General features: G+C 45.2%; 1 protein-coding gene across 1 annotated transcript in view; it reads left to right on the top strand.

The window, feature by feature from the left end:
• Positions 1-378: 378 nt before the first annotated feature.
• The window catches only part of Rhoq (ras homolog family member Q), a 44,914-nt gene continuing 24,789 nt past the window's right edge, over positions 379-20,503 (top strand). The window contains exons 1-2 of the mRNA XM_090337012.1: positions 379-800; positions 1,301-1,359. Of these exons, the coding sequence (XP_090193138.1) occupies positions 659-800; positions 1,301-1,359 (201 nt within the window). The 5' untranslated portion in view covers positions 379-658. The remainder of the gene's footprint in view (positions 801-1,300; positions 1,360-20,503) is intronic.

The raw sequence follows: 20,503 nt of genomic DNA, 5'->3' as shown, positions 1-20,503 counted from the left end.
CGGCCCGCCGACCCCCTCCCCCAGGCCCCGCCCTCCCCCGCGCCCCCGCCCCCTCCCTGCGTGCGCTCCTCCTCCCCGCCCCTCCGCGCCCGCCTCGCGGGGCCTCGAGCTGGGCTGAGCCGCAGGGCTTCGCGGCGGCTGCGGGGCGGGGTCGCGGGGACCGGCGGGCGCGGGCACGGGCGCGGGCGCGGGGTGGGCGGCCCGCACTCGGGGGAGGCGCCGGGGCCCGCCCTCGTCCGGGGCCGAGCCGGGCGGGGACCCGGGCCGGCGCGGGGCGGGGAGAGCCGCCTGGCCCCTCCCCTCCGCCACCCTCCCCAAAGTTGCCGTCTCCCCGGGGGCCCGACAGTCTTATGATCCAGCGGATCCTCCTGGGGAGGCCGGGCCGTGGAGAGGGCGCGGGCGCCGGGCGGCGGGACCAGCGGGCGGGCGCGGAGACCAGGGCCAGGGCGGGGATCCGGGCTGCGACCGAGGCGGCAGCCGCGCCCCGGGCTCGCCGCCCCCTCCCCTCCCGCGAGGGGCGTCGCTGCATGGGGCCGGGGGGGCGGCCCTGCTGCGCGGAGCGGCGACGGCGGCGGAGCCCCCAGGCGGGCTGGGGCTGAGCCCGGGGCCGGGGCGGGGGCTCCGGGGGGACCATGCCCGGAGGCCGGCCGGCCGCAGCATGGCTCACGGGCCCGGCGCGCTGATGCTCAAGTGCGTGGTGGTCGGCGACGGGGCGGTGGGCAAGACGTGCCTGCTCATGAGCTATGCCAACGACGCCTTCCCCGAGGAGTACGTGCCCACCGTCTTCGACCACTACGCAGGTAAGACTCGCGGTGCTGACTGGGGCCGCTCCCCGGGCCGGGAACTTTGGAGCAACTTTGGTGGAGCCCCCCTGGCTGCCTCCCCGGAGCGCGCTCCCCACCGCTCCCCCCGCCGGGCAGCCCCGCCTCGGAGCCGCGTCCCAGACCGCCTCTGGTCATGGCCCACCGCCCTTCCCGTACACCCCAACCCCGCGCCCCTGACCTTCCCACAGCCTCCTCCCCTACTGCCCCAAGACGCGGGGAGGGGGGCAGACCTGGCTCTGGGGGACTGGCGAGGAGAAAGGGGTGGACAGCTGGGGCGGGGGCTAGCTACATCACACCTCGATTTCAGGCCACTTCCCAGTGAGGTGGACACAAAGAAAAAGGGGGTGACATTTTTCTCGGGAGTGCCTCTATGACTCCAACAGGGCTGTGACAGGAGGGTTTGGGTAGGAGTGAAATCGTCCCAGAGCCCGGGTCACTGTGGGCCTCTCTCCCCGCCCCCACTTCTGTCCTTGCAGTCAGCGTCACCGTCGGGGGCAAGCAGTACCTCCTGGGACTCTATGACACAGCGGGACAGGTGAGTGTCCTGGCCCCTGGCCAACACCTCCTCCTTTTCCTCAACTCTGTGTGGCTCTGAAGGGTCTGGGGAAAATTGAGGGGTCTAGGTGGGAGGCTCTGTGTTCTGGAAGAGCTCTGTGGATTAGGTCTTTTCTCGAGTCAGCAAATTAACAAAACAAAACAATGCAGCCCAGACCAGCTAGGAGAGAGCCTCTGATAAGTGAAAGTTTGTGCCTGTGTGGGTCCTTCTGTGTGGTGCCTGGTGTGTGGGTCCCAACTCCTGTTGCAAAGTGGCAGTAGCCAATGGTGAAGCATCCTTATTTTTAGTTGCAGATGACCAGGTCTCCCCTTCACAGCCTCAGTCTGGTCTCTCATTGGTGAGTGGTCTGCCTGCCCGAGGAGCCTGATTGGTAGGAAATGGCATCATCTAACATGATGGGAAGGCATTTGGTCCTGGTTATGTTTATTACAACATCATTGCACTCTGGGACTCCAGTCTCTGAAAACGTAATTTGTGGTGTTACCAGAGGACTGCAGGGAAAAAGAAAAGAAATAACAACCATTCAGCCACTCCCTGGAGTGGGAAAGGAAAAGGTTGGGAGTTCAGGGTGAATCCTCCAGGAAGAGCTTTTATTCCCCCCCACCCCACCGCACCCCACCCCGAGGAAGGCAGATGACTTTGGGTTTTCTTTTGAGAGATTATTGTATAGAAAGAAAATGAACACTTCCACTGCAGATTTCTGGCTAATGTTTACAAATCAGAAGTGGCCAGGTTGTACTTCTATTGGACTCGGCTTTTTTTCTTTTTTCTTTTTTAATCTCCTTGTCCTAGTTCAACCCTCTTTCTTTCTAGACCCACTTTTTTCTCTGGGGCTCAGATTTTATGGGATGGAGTTTTACAGATTCCAGCTCTGTGATTTGACCTGAAAGAAAGACTTGTAGTCCCTGAAGACATGTGAGCAGCTGAGTGACTTTGGGGAAAGTCCAGTTAAATTGAGTTTCCTCATCTGCAGAAAGGAGTAACAACCCCCCACCCCACCACACACAGACTGTGTAGGCCAGATGTTCAGCACTGAGCATAGCACATACTTGGTGCTCAGAAAAGGGAGTACTGCTCTTGGTAGCATGTCTAGATTTGGCTTTCAGAATTGTGGTTCCCACATTGTTAGGTTCTAAAAATGTTTTGTTGCAGGGGGTCAAGTATCTTGATGTAGCCTTGGCTTCTGAACTGTTAAGTTAGAGGACCATCTGAGGATGAACTACTGACAGTTCGAGATGCCAGAGACCACCCAGCGCTATTACCAAACTAGCTCAATTCCTTGTGGTTCAGTTCTCAGCTTTCTATGGCTAGTTTCCACAGAACTTACCAGTCAAATAAGAATATCAATAAGAGGTTGACATGATTGGTTATTATTGGTTAAAAAGAGTGGTTTTAAAAAGTCTTGAACTTGAACTTCTCTCACTGCCTCTTCCTATATTTACTTATTGAAACAATGCTTTTAATTAGGTGCCCTTTTCAACTGGAGTTGTGTCAGAGCTGTTCTGTACAACTCAGATACAACTATTTCCCACTTCCCTCCTGTATATTTGGAGTGGGACAACCACATGCAAATACGTAAAGTGATAGGTAGTTTGTGCGTTTTTTGCAGACAAGGAAATGGGCTCAGAGAAGCTAGGCTGCTTGTCTTTGGTCACACAGCTGCTAAGAAATGCTGCTGGGTTTACAGCCTGGGTCTAAATTTACTTTAGTCATGGGAGGTACTGAGATACCCTCTAAATTGGTGGCCTTAGAGCCTGGAATCTATACAGCTATGCTGAGACAGGAGAACTTCAGTCTAAAGATTACTATTCAAATAGCCTTGGCTTTCCATATGTTATCATCATCACTTTTCCAGATAAGGAGTGTAAGAAATACAACAAGCAGAACCAATAGAAGACTCCAATGTTACTGTTTTTTATCCAGTGATAGGATAGCTACTTTTTTTTTTTTTTTTTTGCCAGTCCTGGGCTTCAGCTCAGGGCCTGAGCACTGTCCTTGGACTTTCTCAAGGCTAGAGCTCTACCACTTGAGCCTCAGCACCACTTCTGGCTTTTTATCTATGTATGTGGTACCGAGGAATCGAACCCGGGTCTTCATGCATACTAGGCAAGCACTTTAACCACTAGGCCAAACTCCTGGCCCCTACTTTTTTTTTTTTTGCCCAAATTAAATACCCTTCATGTTTCTCTCAGTTGTTAGGACTTTTGGTTTTTTACTAATAAGCAAAAGACCCATAATGAGACCAAATGACAAATGTCCTTTGTGCACATGCTAAGCATCTGGGTAGTACAAAAGAATACATTTAAGAAATAGGGATCTGCCATAGCTGATGTCAGCATAGGTAGCTGTGTTATGCCTATTCATGTCTTAGATAGATTTCTGTGTTATATTTGATACTTAATAACCTCTGTGGCTGGGTGCCAGAGGCTCACACCTGTAATCCTAGCTACTCAAGAAGTTGAGATCTGAGGATCATGTCTTGAAGCTAACCAGGGCAGGAAAGTCTGTGAGACTCTTATCTCCAGTAAACTACTCAGAAAAAGCCAGAAGTAGGCTGTGGCTCAAGTGGTAGAGTGCCAGCCTTGAGTATAAACTGGCCCACAGATAGTGCTCAAGCCCTGAGTTCAGGCTTCAGGAGTGCCAAAAAGATAAAAATAAAAAATAACCCCTATGAATTGGTAACAGACTCCTTGTATAATAAAAATAATGGTAAATAATACATACGCATGTGTATGTGCATGTGTCTATATTATGTAATATGTATATCTGTCTATCTGTCTCCTACCATCTAATTTACCTGTCTATCTCTAGATGGGTAGCAGAGAAAAGCCGCACATGGGTTTGTTTTGTTTTATGAAAGTAAAGGTGATATACAGAGGGGTTATAGTTACATAAGTCAGGTAATGAACACATTTTTTTGAGCAGTGTCACTTCTTCCCTCATTTTCTCCCTCCTGACCTCCTCCCCTACAAGCTGTAGACTTCATTTTGAACGTAGTGTCTAGTGAGTATCATTGCTTCAGTGTTTATCCTTTGTCCCACCAGTTCTCACACGTGAGTTTTAGAATCTAATCTCCAGCTATTGAACTGACAGTGTGATTCTAAGTGTTCTTTACATTCTGTGCAATAATAATGTGGTTGTGGAGGATTTGTGCTTCAGAGTTGCTGTCTTAAATTGTTCAACCTATGGAAAAGCCGCTGATACTATTCTGTGCGTGTGTTAGATACATAAAGGATATTACAAGAAATTTTACTCCACTGTGAAGAATTGGAGACTGTCACAGGTGGAAGAGGGCAGTATAATATGCCTAGAGTCCACTGGAAGACCATATTTTCAAATGTTTTCAGCAGACGTGTAGATGAAGCCAGCGGTCAGATTCTATGATTCATTAACATCAGAGAAATAGCTAATAATTTTGTGTAGAACATGAGAAGTAAAGTTGCATATGTAGGCTTCGTTCAGGTAAGAAAAGGAGCAGGAAGCTCTCAGCACTGGAAAACACTTGCTTTTCTCCATGCTTATTCATACACATGGATACTTGCTGTACTTATTAAATAACACAACAGCACCCTTCCTCAGCTTGCACCTCTAGTGCTTGGCCTTTTTGATGGCCCTATCCAGTTCAAAGCCACAATCATTATTTGTCCAATTTATATACTAGGAATCAAAGGAAGTTAAAGGAATATTGCAGATGACCTTTTGCCTCCTAGAGCAAGCTGACCTCTGCTGCTATTAGAACAGAGAAGAGTGGGGGGGGGGGGAGAGAATGGGAAGAATGAGAGTATGGAGCTTGATGGACTTCAGTTCTTGTAATGTGCTATGCTTAGGAATGTCTCGATGTCTCAGCTCACTTAATAAGCATTGCTGTCAGAGAGAATGCTCTCCTCTCTTGGGTGGTCCAGGGGCAGTATGACATTTTGACTGCCAAGCATTTTGGTGTTGGAGTTTAGAAGCACCTTCCTCCTCACCTTCTGGGAAGGTCTGGCTTTCTTCCTAGGCCTTAGTGGAGCTTCATCATAGCTTTTACAACAGCTCCATGGCTGCCTGCTCAGGTCAGGTTTGGAGAGGTAGATTGTCTGCCCTGCACTGTTTGAAGCAAAAAGGGATGGGACAAGCTCTCTGCCCAGACAAGCCAGCGGGGAGCTGCTTGGCAAGCCACTCTCTAGCTGCAGGCTCCAAGCTGATCTCTTAATCCTTGGCAGGAAAGCAGAACTTGATACCCTGAGGAGGGAAACACTGAAGCAAGCCCCGTTTATCCTGGGGTCCCAGAATACCTGTACTCAGGAGGATATGTGTTGGGCTGAGTTTGGGATCCCTAGAGTTTCAGATTCTCAAGTGGAGCACGTCCATATGTGTGCTGTGAGCATGTGGTTGCTCTGTTTGTTAACCTAAACACACAACTTCAGGGATGCATACATGAGAGCTATAAATATCCTTTATTCCAGTGTCCCCCGGGAAAACTTTTTCAGTGGCAAGTGAGATTTATTTCACACTTGACATAGCCTAGCAGCTGTGGCTGCTCCGTGAGCCCTCTCGATGTCCAGGGAGACACTTCCCCAAACACAGCTATTTAGGGACTCTGCCCTAAACAGCTGGGTCAGGCCTCTCCTTCTGCATTTCTGGGGGCAGCACCCGATGGCCCAATATAACCGGGTAGGGGGACAGAAAAGGTTATGGCTACTGGGGTTCCACATACTTTCTTCCAGAGACACTTTTGCTAAAGGAAGAAAATGGAAATAAATGGGCTTGTAGGAACCAGACAGAAATGTCAGGAAAGGGTCTTCCAACTTCAGAGGAGGCATAGGGTACCAGACTGTGGGTCCCTGCAGCCTCCCTCACTCAGGAGGAGCCCAGGTTTCCTTCCAAATAGTAGTCACAACAGGTGAGATATTGGCACTGAGCATTCTGGTATCCCTTAGTAACCTACAGTAAATTTCTCACCTGTGCATTGTTGCTAACGTTTTTAGAGGCTGTTTACATCTCCATCCTACACTACGTCACTCAGAAGTGCAGGCGTCCTCCTCCGTGTTGAGACTTTGGACAGCCTTTGCCCACTTTGTCTGCTTTCTCCAGGAATGTCCTGCCTTCCCCTCTTTGTGACTCTCATGTCAGTTTAGAATGGGCCAACAGGCAAGGACAGGGCGGGGGCTGTGCCTACCAACTCTAATTAGCTTTAGATTAGACCTTAGTTCTGCCTCATTCCCTTTGTCCATCTGTTTTCTCTATCATGGTTCTTCTGAAATTTGTTTGATATTTCTGCTTCGTAAACCAAAGTTTCCCATCAAATATACCAGAATGCCAAGACAGTGGCCCATCACTGCTGGGGAGCCTCGGGGTGTGGGAAATATGTTGTCATTTGCAGTGTTTGTGTGTGCCATGATAGGCTGAAGCAGCCCTAGCTGCAAGGAAGGCCCGTACTTGCTGAGCAAGCCCTATGGCCTTCCTGCAGCACTGAGGTACCTCTCAGGTCCCTGCTGTGGTGTGAGAAAGAGTGAAATATTATCTTAAACTTCATGGGTCAGATGCCTTCTGAGAATGGAACTTTGGTGGTTTTGTTGTGGAATTTGGAGTTTCAGCAGATGAGATCTCATGGTATTAAAACAAAGCAAAACAAAGTGGCTCTCTGTGGGGTATCAGTTTCTAGCAAGGATGTGTATTGGCAGCAGTGGTCCCTTCCCTACTGAGAGACTCAGATGCAGGCTAGCTGTGCTGTGAGGAGGAGCAAGAGGCAAAGAAACCAAACAAAAGATCACACTTGACTTTTAAAATACCAACCTACAAACCCATGGTAGGCTGAATTTCCTTTAAATTGAAGCGGCTTGGGTTTGCCCTAATTTGGCCTGCTTGGGTCAGGAGTGGCTTTGGGTGTGTGTGTGTGTGTGTGTGTCTGTGTGTGTGTGTCTCCTCAGCAGTTCAGTGCTCCTCTTTCAGTGTCTGGTGCAGCTACTCTGTGTGTAGGGAGGCCTGCAGGTAGCAAAGTTCCTGTGGTAGAGTGTTGTGGGACCACTTGCTGTCTGCATTCCATGACCACAGGGGACTGAGTCTTTCCCTACCCCAGCACCCAGCCTAGTACTTGCAATGACTATATGATTGTATGGATTCACTCACATCCTGCTGTCACCTCCTTCTACTAAAGGCTGAACAGTGTCTGAGGGTATTGCAGAAAAGCTTTGCTTCTCCATGCATGTTTCCAAGGGTCAAAAACATATAGGTATATGGAGGCTATTGTTTTTGTCCCAACCCAGAACCAACTGGCTTCACGGTTACCAAGATTAGGTCTTTGGTCCCTAGTCTCCTGAGCAGGAGACAGTTTGGCAATGGAGAGACTATGGGTTTCGAATTTTTCACAGAGGTTGGACCCATGCTGTAACTCTTTGTAGCTAAGTCTGTTGGTCAGCCAACTTCTCCTGTGAGTCTCTTTTTGTGTGAGGTGGGAAGACAATTTCTACCTTGCAAGGTGGCTATAAGGATTAGATATTGTATGAATAGTGACCCCACATACCCCACAAGCAGCTCAAAGTAATAGTTCAGAGCAGCTTTTGCAGCTCCACATTGCCTTGGTTCCAGTGACACTGGGTTGGCTCTGGCTCTGTGTTCTAGCCTTCTGAGGAGGAGAACTAGGGCGATCAGACCACAGGAAGGTCTTCCTCACAACTGAGAAACTCATGTGACACCGAGTGCTACAGAGTCCTCGATGGGAGAAAGTTGTGGGAGGAACTACGTTGATGTTCTGGGCTATAGAGAGAGAAAGGAGGCAGGAGATCACTGGCTGAAAGTGTGGGTCCCCACATAGAGCTGCTAAGTGCTTGCCTTGGCTTTGCTACTTCCCAGAAAGAGCCTTGACCTTCTGCAACCTGTTTCTGTCCAGGTAGTGGCATGACAATGGTACATCCTTGCATGGTTTTGGACTAAATCAGTGTTTCCCACTTTTACAGAGGAGGAATTGTGTCTCAGCTTAGGGTAGCTGGTGGGGTCTGGGATATAAGCAAAGTCTTCTCAGGCACACTGGGGCCCCCTGTGCCTACTCCAAGTGTGTTGAACACACTCCTTTCCATGAAATGATTGGGAAGCACGACACCAAGTGAGGTCATGCAGGCAGGGGTGCAGGCACAGGCTCTTATTGGGGAGTCCAGGGAAAGCAGTATGGGGAAGAAAGTTGTGGGGATGTCCCTCATATGTCTTTATGGGCCTACTATCAGTGTCTACAAGAGGAGAAGACTTGATAACTAAATTAAGGACTTTTTCCCCTGTGACTGACAACTTAGTTATTAGAGAGATATTGATGCTTGTTGATCTTAATGGATCAAAGCAAGCAAGGAGGAAACATCTACTGTTGTCCTTGTTTCTTTTCAAGTGGCTGGTGGAGATTTGAACAGGCTGTCTCTCCAGATCCCTAGGTAAGGGTAGACTTAGGAGCCCAAGTATCACACACTCATCGTCAAATGGCATTTTCATAGAGTGCAGAGCTCAAGAGCTGCTGCCTCCCTAGGGGCTCGTTCTTGCTCCTGAAGTAATGGTGGTGTTTACCTCATTTTTCTGGCTCAAGGTGATTGCTCCAAGCACATGGCTAGTAAAAATCAAAGCCAAGATTCCAAGGCAGGGTTCTGGTCTCCAAGTCTTGAGTTCTTGATATTAACGTAAGCTAATGAGGTTGACCATAGCAAATGCCTTAGGGGATGCAGATTCCATTGTTGGATATTTCATGCAAAAAGTACATTTTGACCATATGGCTTTTCTAAATAAGAGAGTTTGGTAGAGTGGTTTTTGTATTGTGTTACAATGACTCTCGTAAACACTTGCCCCCTGTGAAGTGATGCTGTTTCATTAATTTGCCCATAAATCACAGCAGTTTCTGGAAGGGGCCATGCCTGGAGTAAGAGTGTAGAAGAATCTTTGTGCCATTTGCCTGAAGTTGTGGCTTCATGCCTTCTGTTAAACTGTTAGGGAATGTTTCTCAGGCCTCAGGGGCAGTGCCCTCTCTATGCTCCTTTCTTCTCCCGGTGCCCTGTTAGCCCTTTACTTTGCACTGACATCTATTAGCATGAAGTTTGGGAACTGCCTGCAAACAACGTATGTCTTTTCTTTCCCCTAGAAACTATGGGAGAGGAAGCCTGTCTCTTCAGAGATGTTTCTTATCTTTAGCTGGAGGTGTGACTTAGCAATCAGAAGTCTTAAGCTTACTATTGAAAATTAAAAGAAAAAAGGAGTGTGTGTGTGTGTGTGTGTGTGTGTGTGTGTGTGTGTGTAGCACTTACCTAGTTAGCATGTGTAAGATCCCTCTTTGACCCCTAGCACTGAAAAATAAAAAGTGTTCGCTTTATCTGAATATTCCCTGAATATACCCCAGATCTTCCTACACTACCTACTGCTTTTATTACTGGCCTCTTTGGGCCAACCCCACTGTCACCCCCTTGTCCATGGATTTCCACATCCCAGGACAGCTACACTGTCAAGACTAGATGAGAGCATTACTCCATTCAGTCAGCAAACATGCCTTGAGCACCATACCTTGGTTGGGACCTGGTAGAAGTTACAAGCTAGGTCAGGCCCAAGTCCTCAGAGTGTGATGAGGGGTTGAGTGATGGGAAGAGTGGAGCCTGTTCCTGAGGCTGGAGGCTGCTCTTCTACAAGATGAACTGCTATTAAGAGCAAAGTGGAGGAAGGGCTCTCCAGGAAGAGAATGTACCCACCTGAGATTCCCACAGGTACAGCCAGCACCTGAATTCCTGCCCTGGTTTTCGAAGTGTCCTCCAGCCCATCCTGATCTGAAACTCGTAAGGAGTCCACGTTCTTTGGCTCCAGCCCAGATGTCCCAAATTAAAAGTTCTGGCAGATCCCTGTTTTTCCACGCTCTTCCGATGATTTTAAGGCAGGCAAAAAAATGTCTGACTCACTAAGATATTGTATGCTCTGTGCAAGCCACCTGCACCTCCCCTGTAGACAGCTTACATACACGTACTCAGAATGCAAGGCATTTTCATCTCTTCCCATGTTTTAGCATGTTACTGTATGTTTTCTGGAAGGAATCAGAACACCTGTGAAGGTGGGCTCAGCTCCTATCAAGAGGAAATGTGAACAGGATTTCATGAGGCACTGTTGGTTCTGTAAGTATGTTGTCTGGTTAAATAGTATACATTGAGTAAGAATGAGGTCTGAATATCAAACCATTTTATCTCCTATATGTTAAGCACCCTGGTCACTGTGGCTGAAGTTAGCACTCTGGGTAGTATCAGACCCTATGTGTAAGCAGGATGGCACCTTGGTTTGTGCAGTTAATTCCAAAGTGTCAGATGGGCCATGGTTCTTCCTGTGTTAAATTCCTTAGACAGGTTTCAAGGACTGCAGGCAGAAAAGGAGCTTCAGGTTAGAACACCCACCTAGGCAGTTACTGTTCTTTCCTTGGCCCACCCAAATGTTCTGTGCAATGTTTTATTTTGCCTCTATTCTCTTCTCCCCTTTCCCCTTCCAAATGTTTTCTTTTTCTTTTTCTTTCAAACTTATTCTAGTCTAGAGAAACCATCCTCTTTCAAATGGTGTAATGGTTGAGATTATAAATGAGCCGGCTCAGAGTAGGCTCCTTTTAAGAGCTACCACTGAGAGAGCATTTAATTCTGACCATCCAGTTCAATTAAAATTCCATTTACTCCTGCTTAATTTTCAAAGGCTGGCCTCCCCAGGCAGCGAGGTCAGGGCTAACTGGTGTTACCTGAAGGTGTTTCTAATGGCCTCTTTGGTTCTGGAAGCATAAGGAGAGGGCTGGATGTGAAGAGGGAACAGAGGAAGAAGGCAGAATCTCTTCTTTAAGGACTTGGGCTTTGCCCCGCATGCTAAGCTTCAGGTTTTCATCCAGGCTTCATATAGAAGGTGAGAATGTCATTCTGAGGCCTAGTTCCACATGGCTTCCTCCCCTCTTGAAGCTGTTCTTTTTCTTAAACTATTTATTTAACCAAGTAAACTGTATCTGGGCCAGAATCTACCACGGAGATTGTGAGTCCCTTGAGGGGAGGCTGCGTGTAACACTTATCACTTTGCACAAAGTTTGGAGGCCCAAAGGAACTGGGTATATTTGGATCTGAAAGCTTGTCAAGATAATTGTGGAAAGGACTCATCCTGCATTACCTCCACAGTGGCTTTGTCATTTGGAAGGAGATTCTGCCATGTCTAGACATTATTGAAAAGCTTTACAATCAGGTTATAGGTGGTGGTTTTAATGTATTGCCCATTTGGACACAATGGGACTCATTGTGTAGTTCATTAGCAGAAAGTCTGCCAGGTCCATTTGGATAAAATATTGGGCTGTGGGGGTGAATTGTTCTCCAGCAAGTCTAGACCTGTGGGAACCTTCTATTCTGTGTTCTGGCAAGTATGCCTCCAGCACGGCCTGTGACCATCTATGACAAGGGAGGAGAGGTGGTAGGAGAGCTAACTGCTTTGCCTTGCTTCCTAGCCAAGTAGGTGATAGAAATATTAGTAGAACTGGCAAATGGACAAACTGGAGCTAGTCAGGGACATCTGTCATAATCATACTGGTGGTATACGTGTTCCCTCTTTTAAAAAGTTAAGATATAATTCATAGGCCATGTGTGGGGGGGGCAGGGGGCGGGAGGGAGAGAGATTGTACTACAGCTTGAGTTCAGGGCCTGGGTGTTATCCTTTAACTTTTCACTCAAGTCTGGCACTGTACCCCTTGAGCCACACCTGCACTTTTGACTTTTTGCTGGTAAATTGGAAATAAGAGTCATATTAACTTTCACCTCAAACCTCAGTTCTCAGCCTCCTGAGTAGCTCGGATTACATATGTGAGCTGTTGACATGTGGCTAGCCGTTTTTTATTAGCATTCGAAGAAACCCTGTGAGTATTAAGTCACCTCTGCATTTCCCTTCCCTTCATCCCTGGCAACCATTGATCTACTTCCTTTTTCATGGATTTGTCTTTTTCTGGGTACTTCATGTAAATGGAAGCGTACAATATTTGCTCTTTTGTATCTGGTTTCTTTCATTTAGCATAATGTTTTCAATGTTTTTAAGTTTCATTTATGATATAGGAAGTATTGCTTTTTCAGCCAGTGGCTCATGTCTGTAATCCTAGCTACCCAAGAGACTGAGATCCAGAAGATTATGCTTCAAACATCATGAGACTCCATCTCCAAAAATAACCAGCAAAAAGCTAGACTGGAGGCATAGTTCAAGTGATTTAAGAACCATCTGAGCAAGCAAGCTGAACAAATGCAAAGCCCCAAACCGGTCCCTCCCCTCAAAAAAGTATAATATCTCACCCCTTTATGACCAAATTTTCTTTTTTTGCTGATACTGAGAATTCAGAGCTTTGAGCTCGCAAGGCAGGCATTCTGTCACACCTCTTTTCAACATTAAATCCTTTTTTACAATGGTTATTTGGGGGTAGGATCTCACTTTACACCTAGGAATGGAATGGGATCCTTCTATCTTTGCTTCCCCATATTATTGGATGACAGATACATGCCACATTCTTGGCCATTGGTTGAGATGGAATTCTCTGCCCACACTTGCCTTGAATCACAAACCCCCAATGTCTGCCTCCAAAATAGCTAGGGTACCAGCTTGAGCCACCTTACCAAGCTGACTTTTCTTGTTTATTCCTTTTGTCAGTCTTTCTTCATTGCCCATTCTCCCCCAGGCTCAGGTGACCATATTTAGGTAAGGCATCAAGAGTTCTGCTTTCCTGCACAAATAGGCATAGGGCCGATCTTGCCCTTTCTCATCACCATTGTATGATCTCTCATGTGCCTGTCCTATTCATCAAATGTACGCACATCTGCTAAGCACAGCTGAGCTGAGGAACCCAGATCCATCTGTTAGTGTGGTTTATAGAGTCTACTGGGGAGAGAAAATGGGTAGAAAATGGGTAGGAATGGGTAGAAAATGAAACATGCTGTAAAAATTGGAAAGTGAAAAGTGTCATAACGATGGTCAGTGGCCTGGTGTCTTGGCCCGATTCTCCCAAATAGACTGAGTCTCTTTAGAGCCGCCTTCCTTTCAGAAATGGTTTCATTGGGGGAATTTATGCATCACCAGATCTGAGTCTGACTTACATTATCTTCAAAGAGATAAAACTATAGTGAAATAGCCATCGGGCATGTGGTTCTAGTGTGGAAATCCACAAAAGGCATAAACTCATAGTTCCCCAAAGCAGAAAAATAAGTAGCCAATGAAAACACACCATACAAAAACATAAAAATAAAACTTTCAGGGCAGGGAGTTTGGCCTAGTGGTAGAGCGCTTGCCTAGCATGCACGAAGACCCGGGTTTGATTCCTCACTACCATATAGACCCGGGTTTAATTCCTCACTACCATATACACAGCAAAAAAGCTGGAAGTGGTGCTGAGGCTCAAGCGATAGAGCTCTATCCTTGAGAAATTCCAAGGACAGTGTTCAGGTTCTGAGCTCAAGCCCATGACTAGCAAAAAATTAAAAAATGAAGAGTCTCTCAGACTTTAAAAAAATAAATAAATAAAACTTTCAGTTTATCAAATTGGTTAAGATAGGAAAGATTAACAGCCAGGAGGCAAGAAAGTTGCTGTTCTACCTGTTGCTGGGAGTGAAAACTGACCCAACCAGTTTGAAAGTTAATTTGACAAAGCACCTTGAATTTACAGTGATCCATTTCTATGAATATATATCAAGAAAATAGTCAGAAAACCCAGAGATTTACATAAAATGATATTCTTTGTAGTGTTACACTGATAACTTACAAATACATTGATGTATAGTAAAAAGGCAATTGTTAAGTCATAGAAAGATATACATTAGAAAAATACCAGCTGTTAAAAATGCTTTCAACAAATATTTAAAGAAATGTAAAAGACTAATGTTGTGTTATGTGTGAAAAATGCATGAATTCAAGCTACATATATATATATAGATATATCCTGATTACATCTCTGAAGATATTCACATGTATCGTATGGAGGAAAAAAATTAGAGCAACATAGTGAAAATGTTAAAAAGTGATTTGTGAGCCAGGAGCTAGTGATAACTGTAACCTCAGCTTCTCAGGAAGTTGAGATCTAAGGATGAAGGTTCAAAGCCAGCTAAGGCAGGAAAGTTTGTGAGAATCTTATCTCTGTGGCTCAAGTGGTAGAACACCATTCTTGAGCATAGAAACTAAGGTGTAGTGAATGCCCAGGTCCTAAATTCAAGCCCCAGTACCAACACACACACACAAATGCACGCACGCATGCATGCATGCACACACACACAAAGTGATTTGTTCTAGGTGGTGACTGATTTTAGAAATCTACTTCTTTATTCCCTTTTCTCCACCTTTTTTTTTTTTTTAAGATAGAGGGGATTGGGAAGAGATAAGGGAGAATGATGGAAGGGTGACATGGATCAAGATGCATTGGGCTGGATAAACTGCTTTGTTACAACTGATAAATTCCTTTGTACAACTACTTATAGATAATGAAAATATAATTATTAAAGTCACTTTATTTTTGTCAAAGTTGTAGTAGTAACAGTTTATAAAGATACTATTACAAAGAAACAAAGTATCTCTTTCCCCTATAGAAAACCAGACCCTGTGCTCCTGAGACATCATTTTCTATTCCCAGTTGTTTATTTTGCTAATGAAACCCTTTCTTGATTTCACACCAAGCAAAATGCAACTTTTGCTCTCTTTCACATATACTTTCTACTTCTGTTGGACTCTTTCTAAGAGCTGTTTCTGTCTAAGAGTCAGTGTTTATATTTTAGGATTCTGTAGTCACAGCTGAGCCAGATATTATATAATAATAATAATTTTTTTCCTTCGTGAATCTTTGTGTTTCCTTAGGGTTAATGATTACCTTCTTTCTTCTGTTGTTTACTTTCTTCTGTGTGTCTGGATTTTTCATCCTTCATTTGCCCTTCCTCCTGGAGAATCAGAGATGTCTAGTATTGTACCAGTTTCTTCTAGGAGACCCCTCCCAAGCCTTCCTACCTGCTCCTGTCAGGCTGGTGCCTCGTACCCACTGCACAAACTGCTTCCTCTGGATTTCCCTCCATCTTTATTCAGATTCTGTCACTGTCACTTAATTATGTCCCTGTGTTCAGGATCTTCTGTCTTCTTCTTTTGCTTTCTCACTTGATGGTGGGTAAATTTTACTCATTTCCTGAGAAAAGATTGATGATGGGCAAATTTTTTGACATCTGGTCTGTTTAAAAATATTTTTTATAGCCAGGCAAGATGGCTCCCACCTGTAATACTAGATACGCAGGAGGTTGAGATCTGAGAATTGACGTTCAAAGCCAGCCTGGTACTAAAGTCCATGAGACTCTTATCTCCAGTTAACCATTAGAAAACTCTTAAGTGGCACTGTAATTCAAGTGGTAAAGTGGTAACCTTGAGCTGAAGAGCTCAGGGACATCTCCCAGGCCCAGAGTTCAAGCCCCTGGACTGACAAAAAAAAAATTACTATTCATCCATGACTGACAGTTTGAAAATTGATTGGATTTTTCTTCAGAATTCTAAACATACTGTACCATAGTCTTCTAGCTTTTTCTGTCCTATAGAAAACAGGAAATCTGATATTCTATTATCTTCTAGCAATTTCACACAGGCTTTCCATGTGGTAGAGTATAACTGGCTACTGTGGGCCCTTGAAAAATAGAAACTTATGTCTTTTGGTTCTGGAAAATGTTCTTGGTTTACTTCTTTGATTTCTTCACTTCCTTTACCCTAGATTTAAAGGCTAGAGTTCTTGGAATGGCTCTCTAGTTTTCTTACACTTTTATTCTTTTTGTGTCTGTTTCTTGTGCTCTGTTTTAAGGTATCCTCAAGTTTTACTTTCTCTCTTCCTTCTCTCTTTCTCTCACTCCCCCTCTGTTCTCTTTCTTAAGTTTTAGAAAGGAGCTATTATAATAGTATAAACTAAGGAGACATAGAAAAACAAATATTTCTTGCTCCCCATGCAGGAAATATGAGTTAAAGATACACTTTCTTTCCCTCTCTCTCTCCCCCCTCCCCCCTCTCTTTTTCTCCCCCTCCTTCAAGTAATTCTGCTTATAATCTCAGATTCTTTAGAGGCAGAGATAGACGGATCATGGTTTCAGGCTCTACCTAGAAAAAATGTTAGTAAGATCCTATCTCAAAAACGTGCCAGAGGTGGTGCCTCAAGTCTTTAATCCCAGATACTTGGGGTGTTCTGTGCTAGCTTGGACAAAGTAGAAGAGACCTTATCTGAAAAACAAATGAAACAAAAAGGACTGGGGGCATGGCTTAATTGGTAGAATACTTGTCTAGCATATATTAAGTACTGAATTCAAAACCTTATTACCATAAAAGAAAAAAAAACTGATTCTGTTTTTAATGTCCAAGAGCCTTTTTGTTGTTGTTGTTCTCTGGCTGTTTCTTTTCTTTCAGTAGCCTCTTGGTTTGGTTTGAGATAGAACATCTTCTATAATTTCACTAAGGATGATCATGGTAATACTTTGAAGTTTTAAAAAAAAAACACAGCATGGGACTGGGAGTTTGGCCTAGTGGTAGAGTGTTTGCCTAGCGTGCACGAAGACCCAGATTTGATTCCTCGGAACCACATACATAGTAAAAGCCGGAAATGGTGCTATGGCTCAAGTGATAGAGCTCTAGCCTTGAGGAAAAGCCCAAAGACAGTGCTCAGGCCCTGAGTTCAATCTCCAGAACTAGCAAAAAAAATACAGTGTATCATTCTACATTAATATTAGTTATTGTTAATCTCTTATTGTGCCCTGATTTGTAAATTAAATTTTATCATAGGTATGTATGCATAATATATAAAGAGGGTTCAGTACTATGTGCAATTCCACAAGGTAAAGGAAGACTACTGTATATGTTGTAGAATGATTGAATTTAGATAATTAAAAGGTAGGAAGTCTAGGCTGGGAGTTTAGCCTAGTGGTAGAGTTTTTGCCTAGCATGCATGAAGACCCAGGTTCGATTCCTTGGTACCACATACATAGCAAAAAGCCAGAAATGATGCTGTGGATCAAGTGGTAGAGCTCTGGCCTTGAGAAAGTCCAAGGACAGTGCTCAGGCCCTGAGTTCAAAGCCCAGGATGGGCAAAAAAAAAAAAATCTAGTAAGTCTAATGTCCATGTTTCTTCAAAGATAGTCTCTTGTAAGTATATTTTGATCCTTGGAATGAACCTTGTTTTGTTGCCTGTCTTGTGATTCTTTCAAAGTTGTCTTCCTGCATATTTCTGCCTTTTATGATGGGTAGTTTGGCATTTTCTGATATTTCCTCATATTTACAAGAATAACACCCATGTGTATGAGAGACATGTGATATTGTAGGATGGACTTGTGTGTTTGTGTGTGTGTGTGTGTGTGTGTGTGTGTGTGTGTGTGTGTGTGTGTGTTTGGCGGGGGCTACTGTCTTGTGCACTATAAGATGTGCTGCCATGTACTAGATGCTGCCAGCCTTCCTTCTCAGCTGTGATCATCAAAAATGTCTCTAGACATTGCCAAGTGTTCCCTTGGAACAACGCCACTTGTTCTTCTTCCACCTCCAGTTGAAAGGATCTGCACCATGATCTCATACACCTTTCCATCACCTGTAAGGCCACAGTAGACTTTAGTCCTTCCTTTCGGGCCAGAGCCATAGTCCCCATAAAAGTCTCCTGCCTAAAAGGCACATGTTGGACTGAAGACAGGTTGTTAGTTTGTACTCTGGCCTGTCTATGTCCTTCCATCCAAGCAGCCTTTGTTCTGCCCTTTCTAGAGAATACATATTTCTGCTGTCTCTTGCCTGGCTGGGGAGTTTACCACAATAGAGAAGGAGATCTAAGATTAAACTGCTTCATAAACAAGCTTTCAGTCAGCCTCTTGTTTGTGTTTCCACCGTTTTCCCACAGCCAGAAGAACATGCTGGTCCAGTCCCTACAGCTTGAGGCCCTCTGGGCCTGCTGATACAGGAACAGAGCTTTGCCTTGACCTCCCCTCCTTGCTGGCTCAGTAGCTGGCTAGCAGAGACAGTTCACTTGGTTTTGTTTTTGTTGTTGTTGTTGTTGCTTTGTTGTTGTTATTGTTTGCCTTCTAGCTTTTAAAATTTTATTGCTCTTGTCTCTTTTCTTATTTTGTTCTGGTGGCTTGATACTTTTTAAAACACTGCTGTGCTGTGCTGTTAAAAGATTTCAAAGAGATCAGAAGTGTGTGTGTGTGTGTGTGTGTGTGTGTGTGTGTGTGTGTGTGTGTGTTTAGTAAGCTGGAATTTAACTGACGTCTTCCCCACTTTATAATTAGAAGTGTAAATATGAAGAACATAGCTTCAGTTCCTCAAGATGCTGAGGAAAGTGAGTTTGTAAGAAGCCTCTTTGGTTCAGGTTTCAATTGAAGCAAGAGTAGCTGCATATCTTTTTTTTTTGTTGTTTTGCCATTCCTGGGCTTGGGCACAGGGCCTGAGCACTGTCCTTGGACTTTCTCAAGGCTTAGCACTCTACTACTTGAGCCTCAGCACCACTTCCAGCTTTTTTCTATGTATGTGGTACCGAGGAATTGAACCCGGGTCTTCGTGCATGCTAGGCAAGCACTCTACCACTAGGCCAAACTCCCGGCCCCGAGTAGCTGCATATCTTAGAAAATAATTTATTTCCCATGGATCCTGGATTTGCATGTTATACTCCAATGATACAAGTCCCCAAGTTGACTAAAGTCTGTGTAGGATCTGTGTAGACCATGATATACTTTTTCAACAGGCCCACACTATATTAGGTCATACCTTTCTTTGGCTGCATTTCAGTCACTTTAATTAAGCTGAGGTATTTTCAAGTACCAGAGACTTCTTAATGTAATCTGTGTTACAGAAGACTAATAACTATATTGTTTGATTTCTATTAGTTCAATTCTTAAAATGTAATTTTATAGCCAGTGGTCAGGTAATCTTCCTCCTCACATAGGAATAACTATTACTGAATTGTCAGTGACACTGGGAGACAGGAATGAGTACTTGCTGCTTTGAAGGCAGAGCAGGTCTGGACGGTTTCCTAGACAAGAGATTGCATGGGTGTGTGGATTGGGTTGGGAGGGGACACAGATGAGGCCGGGCTAAGATAAAAGTACAAAAGAAAGTGCACAGTAGGGGTGGGTAGGGAACAGCCTGTGTCTATTTTGGCAAGAGTGGGTGGTGTAGCCGGGCCTGGTGGCTCACGCCTGTAATCCTATCCACTCAGGAGGCTGAGATCTGAGAATCATGGTTCAAAGCTACCCCGGGCATGAAAGGCTATGAGACTCCAATTAACCACTAGAAAACTGGAAGTGATGCTGTGGCTCAAGGGGTAGGGGCAATAGCCTTTAGCTGAAGAGCTCAGGGACAGTGTCCAGGCCCACAGTTCAAGCCCCACAACTGACAAAAAAATAAAATAAAGAGTGGGTGGTGTCGGATAGGCTGTTGGAGCTAAGGCTGGCAGAAACTCAGTACCAGCCATGACTGTCTTGAACACCTGTGAAGATTCATGCTGTGTAACTGAGGCAACATGTCCATGACAGGTTGTCTGTCCTATGAATCCCATGTGCACAGCATCTTTTCTTCCTGCCATCACTCTCTGCTGGCATCGGAGGCCTTTTTTGGAGGTTGTTTCCATTATTTAATCATAACAATGACCTTAAGAGATGAACAGTTTTTTTGCCATTCCATCTGCTTTTTCCCCCCACTAATGGATGAGAAAATGCTTAGGGCCGCTGAAAAAGACTTGTTCATAGATTCACATGTGGAGGTAATACTAGGTCACAGACCAGGCTAAATCCTCAGAGTTTCCTCTGTTGCCTGCATCGTGCCAGATTGCTAGTAAGCCAGTGGCTCTGTAAAGGGAGATGCCTAGTGTCTAGTTTTCAAGGCAGCATACAACTCAGGCTCCAGTGATGGACTGCATGCTCCAATGAGACTCAAAAAAGTGAGTGACACATGGCAGGCGCAGAGCCAGGACTTACTGTGCCATTAGACCATCACACAGGCTATAGTCTAGAATTTTCCACCCTATAGGTTCAGCTGTTCCAGGCACAGGATCACCAGTCTTTCACCAAGTGCCTGGACTTTGCTGCTGCTTGAGAAGAGAGATGCTGTCCTAACATAGCTCCCAAGGGTTTTTACGAGAATACACAGAAAAGACAGAATTGAAGCCACTGAATGT

This window comes from Megascapheus bottae, chromosome 7, assembly GCF_031878675.1.
Source record: "Megascapheus bottae isolate mThoBot1 chromosome 7, mThoBot2.hap1, whole genome shotgun sequence".
Lineage (NCBI taxonomy): Eukaryota > Metazoa > Chordata > Mammalia > Rodentia > Geomyidae > Megascapheus > Megascapheus bottae.
The sequence above is the reverse complement of the archived record's forward strand: the minus strand, read 5'-3'. Positions and strand labels throughout refer to the sequence as shown.